Genomic DNA, 5,310 nt, shown 5'->3' on the forward strand with positions numbered 1-5,310 from the left:
TAGCCCTCCTGCCCCCAGTGCACACTCCTCTGGCTCCCAGGGCTCCACTCCCCACCTCACACCCTTGCCCCCAGGTCTCTACACCCCCCCTCCTTCTCCTGGGCTCTGCTGTCTCCTCGTCCTACTCACAGGGGCCATGGGTAGCTTCAGCATCAGCAGCCTGGAGCACTATGCCCAGCTCAGGGTGCTCACCTCCTGGCCCCTCCTCCTCAGACAGGGGGTCTCCGGCTTTGCCCCCCCAGCAGGACCCCTGGATCCAGCCCTACGCTTCCCCCAAGCCCGGCCAGCCCAACCCCCCCGGCGGGTGGCCGACTTCTCCATCTGCTCCCTCCTGGCCCTGGGCGGCTCGGAGAGGACGGGGGAAGGGGGGCGCCAGGAGGAGCTCGGCAAGGGGGCTGTGGCGTGGGGGGCGACCCCGCCGGGCTACGCCTGGATCCACTGCTCCCGCTTCAAGCCGCCTCGTCTGGCAAGTAAGATCCTCCCCTTCCTGAGCCCTTGGGGTGAGCCCCACTGTGGCCCGGGCCCCTGGCTAAGCCCTGCAGCCATCCACGAATGGCAGCGCCACGAGGCACCGGGCATGGCTGGGACGGTGGGGGTTCACCCCGGCTCCCCCAGATACCCCCAGCAGCTTGAGTGAGCAGGATCTCAGCCCCTCCGGCAACAGGCTGGGGCCAACACAGAGTGCGAGGGGAGAGCGCCCCCTGCTGAGCCCCTGCAGCACAGCGCCCCCTAGTGCCCCATTGGGGCCAGCCCTGCGTGCCAGGGGAGAGCGCCCCCTGCCGAGCCCCCCGCCCCCTGCAGCACAGCGCCCCCTCGCACCGCACTGGGGCTGTGGCTTCCAGATGGAAAGATGTGGGGCTGATATTAACAGCAAGGGGGGCTGGCGGCCCTGGTCCTTCCTTTCCGGCTGCTGTGCAGGCCCTGCTTCACCTCTCCCCTCTCCCCTCTCCCCTCCCCGCAGAAGCGAAGTGCGGGGGCAGCCCCGGCCGGGCCCCCCGCAGGCCCCGCGTCCCGTTCTCCGTGGCCCAGATCGGCGTCCTGGAGGGCAGCTACCGGCAGACCCGCTACCTGAGCAGCAGGCAGGTGGGGGAGCTGGCAGCTCTGCTGGGGCTCAGTGAGACCCAGGTAGGAGGCTCTGGCTCGGGCAGGGCCTGGGGGAGCTGGGCGGGGAATTAACCCCAGACGGTTCCTCTCAGTTATCAGCACCTGTTAGAGCAGGGGGCAGCTGGCCTGTCGGTGAGGGGGATCCTTCAGGGGGCGTCCTTGGGGCAGCTGGCCCTTCACTGAGGGGGATCCCCCAGCAGCGGGTGCCCTGGGACAGCCAGCCCATTGGTGAGGGGGATCCCCCAGGGGGCGTCCTAGGGGCAGCCGGTCCCTCAGCAAGGGGGATCCCCCAGCAGGGGGAGTCCTGGGGCAGCCGGCCCATCGGTGAGGGGGATCGCCTGGCGGAAGGTGCTTGAGGGGCAGCCGACCTGTTGGCGATGCGGATCCCCTGGTGGGGGGCGCCCTGGGGCAGCTGGCCCTTCAGCAAAGGGGATCCCCCAGCAAGGAACACCAGAGGGGCAGCCATCCCCTCGGTGCGGAGGATCCCCCAGCAGGGGGCGCCCTGGGGCAGCCAGCCTGTCCATGACCCCTGCCAGAGGATCCTGGTGACTCGTAGGCACTAGCTTTCCTGCTCCCACAGCGCCCCCTACTGGAGGGTATCCAAAAGGCCCGAGTGAGCCTCTGGGCTCCTGGGCTGAATTCACAACTGTGCCCATGGCTTGCTGTGCAGCCCTGGCTCTGTGCCTCAGTTTCCCTCTCTGTGCGCTGGGGCCGATGGCACCCAGGGAGATGTCCGGTCTGGTCTGTCTGGGGGCCACGTTCGCGGTGACTGTTGCTATTGTTTGTTCCAAGGTGAAAATCTGGTTCCAGAACCGGCGGGCAAGGGAAAGGCGGGACTTTCTGAAGGACCAGCCAACCAGCAGCAGTGCCCTGGAGGGAGCTGAGCCGGCCCATGCTGCCCCCCTCGGGCTGGCGCCAACGCCAGGGCCGGGCAGCACCAGAACATTGCCCCCTTGAGCCGCCGTGACCTCGGGCATCTGATCGCAACGGAGCCATTTGTGGTGCAAAGAGGCCTGGAGTTGCCATTGGGGGGGCCCCCAGATTGGGGGTGATGGTCCCCCTATGGGCTGTGCATCTCCTCCACCCTGTTGTTACAGGGCACCCATCAAACTCCAGCCCCCCCCCAATTGCAAACTGGTCCCCCTCCCTCTCCAAATCTTCAGCCAGAATTTGACCCCCCCCCCCAGCTGGGATGTGTACCTCAAACTCTGGTTTGACGCAGAGACCAGAATCTGTCTTTCTGTCAAATCCAGCTCTGCTCTGGGGAGACTGATTGCCAAGGAGAACCTGATTATGGGGGAGCTGCCCCCAGTCCTGGGATATCTGCTGTGGGGCGGGTGTGCCCTGTGTCATGGGGGGACAATAAACCCCCTTTGATCCCAGCACTGGGCTGTCATGTGGTGGTTTCCTTGTGTCCCTGCTTGAGTCTGTCCGGGGGGCTGGGGGCAGGGGGGGTGTTGCCTGGGGGGCCGGAGCAGTGTCCTGTGCTCGCCCCTCCCCTGGCTGCGCCCTGTTAGGCAGGGCTGGGCGTGGGCTGTCGGTGCAAAGCAGGCTAGAAGGGCCAGGCCATGGGGATGCAGTGGGGGTGCCCTGTCCCCAGCCTGGACAAGGGCGGGGGCAGGGAGGGGGCTGTGCTGCCTGGGGGCTCAGTGATGACAGCGCTGGCCAAAGTGCACAGGGGGTTGGGCCACTTCACCCCCCCAGTGAGCCAGTATGTCCCCCACCGACCTCCCCCGGTGAGCCAGTGTGTCCCCCTGCGCTCTCCCAGTGAGACGGTGTGTCTCCCCGATTCTCCACCCCCAGCCCCCGTGAACCAGTGTTGCCCTGCCTTCCCCCTGCAGCCCCCAGGCCCTTCCAGTCTCTGCTTCACCCCAGCCCCAGGCGGTCTCAGCCAGGATGGAGGCCCCCACAGCCCACCCCCCATTACTGCCCAATAAACCCTGGGGAGCTGTGATTCCCTCTTGGTCAGAGCTGGATGGATCCCACGCCCAGTGCCCAGGCTCCCAACACCCCATCACTCCTGGCCGTTGTGCTCCTGGGGAACCTCAGCAGGATGGGGGAGGAGATTCAGGGTTGTCCCTCCCCCTGACACGTCCCAGACCCCTCCAGCCACTAGCCCCGGCAGGGGCAGCAGCAACATGGGGCGCAGTCTCAGCTGGAGTCAGTAACTGCTCTAACCACTAGACCCTGCTCCCTTCCCAGTGCTGGGGAGAGAACCCACGCGTCCTGGCTCCCAGCCTCCCTGTTCTAACCACTAGACCCACTTCCCTCCCAGTGCTATGGGGAGAACCCAGGCATCCTGGCTCCCAGCCCCCCCTGCTCTAACCACTAGCCCCCACTCCCCTCCCAGAGCTGGGGACAGAACCAGGCGTCCTGGTAGAACAACAGATGCAAAATCCACAGCCATATCCCCATGGCTAGACCCCCCCCCCCCACGCAAGGCACCGTTCCAGTTCCATGGGTCTTACCCGTGCCGAGCCCAACGTGTGGTTTATCTCAGCCAGTGCAATCAGTGCCCCTGAAACCAGACAGCCCCTGCGTTCTCCAGTGAACTCCCCCAAGCTAATACCAGCCAGACCCCTGCCCCTGGGGTTGAGCCCTGGCCACACAGCGATCGTCCGCCCTCTCCGGCCTCGACCTCCAATAAACCTGCACAACACCTTCTAACGGCTGGCCTGGGAGCTCCGGCCGGGGCTGCACCCCGGCATTCGGGCCACGTAAGCTGCCTAATGATGTCAGCGTCCACCCTACGGCCGTGTCCCGCCGATGTCAGCGCCCTACAACCCTGATAACTGCCCCGCCACGAGAGGCGTAGGGCTCCCGTCGGTGTTAGCACCACGCAGCGTCTGTGTAGACAGGGCCTTACCCTCATGGGCCCTTGGCTGGCATTCTTGCCAATATCACGGCTCTGTGTTGGCAATTGACAAGAAAGCTGCTCACTGCCCCGGCTGTCACCCCGCAGCGGGTGGGGGGCTCCAGCTAGAGCCCTGCTGCTCCCCAGGTTCCCAGCTCCCTGCCAGGAGGGAGTGGGGAGCCGAGAGCCCAGGGGACAGCCTGGGCTCTCAGCCACCCACACTGCCCCTCTTACGTCAGACGGAGAGCAGCGTGGACATGACCCACCACATTAATTACTGCAGTAACATAGGTCCACTTCAGTGTGCAGTGTAGACAAGCCCTGACATTCCTAACACGGCTAGCCACCAGAAAGCCTGGACTGACCAGAGACACTGGCTTTATGGCTTATTCCAGCAATCGGTAACCCACCCACCCCTCTTTGTGTCCCTGTGACTGCAGGGGTGTAAATGGGCCACTCTGCCTTGAAATCTGTGTTAACTGCTTATGCTAAACCATCTGTTCTACCTTGTATGTAGCTGGGACGCTCTGAGCCCCTTTCCTAGCCCTGGAGAAGAGCTCTGTGTGGCTTGAAAGCTTGACTCCCTCGCCAACAGAGAAAGCTTGACTCCCCCACCTTGTCTCTCTAGTCCAGTGGTTCTCAACCTTTCCAGACAACTGTCCCCCTTTCAGGAGTCGGATTTGTCTGGCGTATCTCAAAGTTTCACCTCACTTAAAAACAACTTGCTGACAAAATCAGACCTAAAAAGACAAAAGTGTCCCAGCCCCACTCTTACGGACAAATGGCTGACTTTCTCATTTTTTAACTATATACATCGCTACCCTGATATAACACGGTCCTCGGGAGCCAAAAAATCTTACCGCGTTATAGGTGAAACCGCGTTATATCAAACTTGCTTTGGCCTCGAGCATTTCCGTTATTAATAGTCACTTCCCACCCCCTGACTGACCCTTCAGAACCCCCGACCCATCCAACCCCCCCCCCAGCTCCTTGTCCCCTGACTGCCCCGTCTCCTATCCACACCCCTGCCCCCTGACAGGCCCCCTGGGACTCCCACGCCCTATACAACACCCCCGTTCCCCGTCCCCTGACCGCCTCGCCTCCAGAACCTCCGAACCATCCAACCCCGCCTGCTGCCTGTCCCCTGACCGCCCCCCGAGACCCTCTGCCCCTTATCGAACCCCTCGGCCCCGGCCCAGCACCCTTAACACGCCGCTCAGAGCAGCGTGTCGGAGGTCCGCCGGAGCGCGCAGCCCCGCCCCCCCGAGCGCTGCTGCACCCCGTTATAGCCGGATTCGTGTTAGATCGGGTCACGGTATATCGGCGTAGAGGTGTAATTATAAAATAAATCA

The 5,310-nt window shown here is 63.8% G+C and overlaps 1 protein-coding gene across 2 annotated transcripts; it reads left to right on the forward strand.

Annotated features, from left to right (window-relative positions):
• Positions 1–2,489, forward strand: LOC125628017 (homeobox protein MSX-1-like). 2 transcript variants are annotated; one of them, XM_048832695.2, is made up of 3 exons: positions 1–470; positions 962–1,125; positions 1,897–2,489. In XM_048832695.2, the coding sequence occupies exons 1-3, from the start codon at positions 137–139 to the stop codon at positions 2,059–2,061; spliced, it is 663 nt and encodes a 220-aa protein (XP_048688652.1). In that variant the 5' UTR covers positions 1–136; the 3' UTR covers positions 2,062–2,489. The 2 variants fall into 2 exon arrangements, with proteins under 2 accessions (XP_048688652.1, XP_074978514.1); XM_075122413.1 differs by having other exon boundaries at positions 962–1,083.
• Positions 2,490–5,310: the final 2,821 nt, after the last annotated feature.

This window comes from Caretta caretta, chromosome 23 (genome assembly GCF_965140235.1).
Source record: "Caretta caretta isolate rCarCar2 chromosome 23, rCarCar1.hap1, whole genome shotgun sequence".
Lineage (NCBI taxonomy): Eukaryota > Metazoa > Chordata > Testudines > Cheloniidae > Caretta > Caretta caretta.

Excerpts from the sequence above, each read along its gene's own strand:
- LOC125628017 (XM_048832695.2), top strand. The coding sequence starts at position 137 with ATGGGTAGCTTCAGCATCAGCAGCCTGGAGCACTATGCCCAGCTCAGG. Across the intron at positions 471-961 it reads CAAGCCGCCTCGTCTGGCAA|AAGCGAAGTGCGGGGGCAGC; the intron begins GTAAGATCCTCC and ends CCCTCCCCGCAG. Across the intron at positions 1,126-1,896 it reads TGGGGCTCAGTGAGACCCAG|GTGAAAATCTGGTTCCAGAA; the intron begins GTAGGAGGCTCT and ends GTTTGTTCCAAG.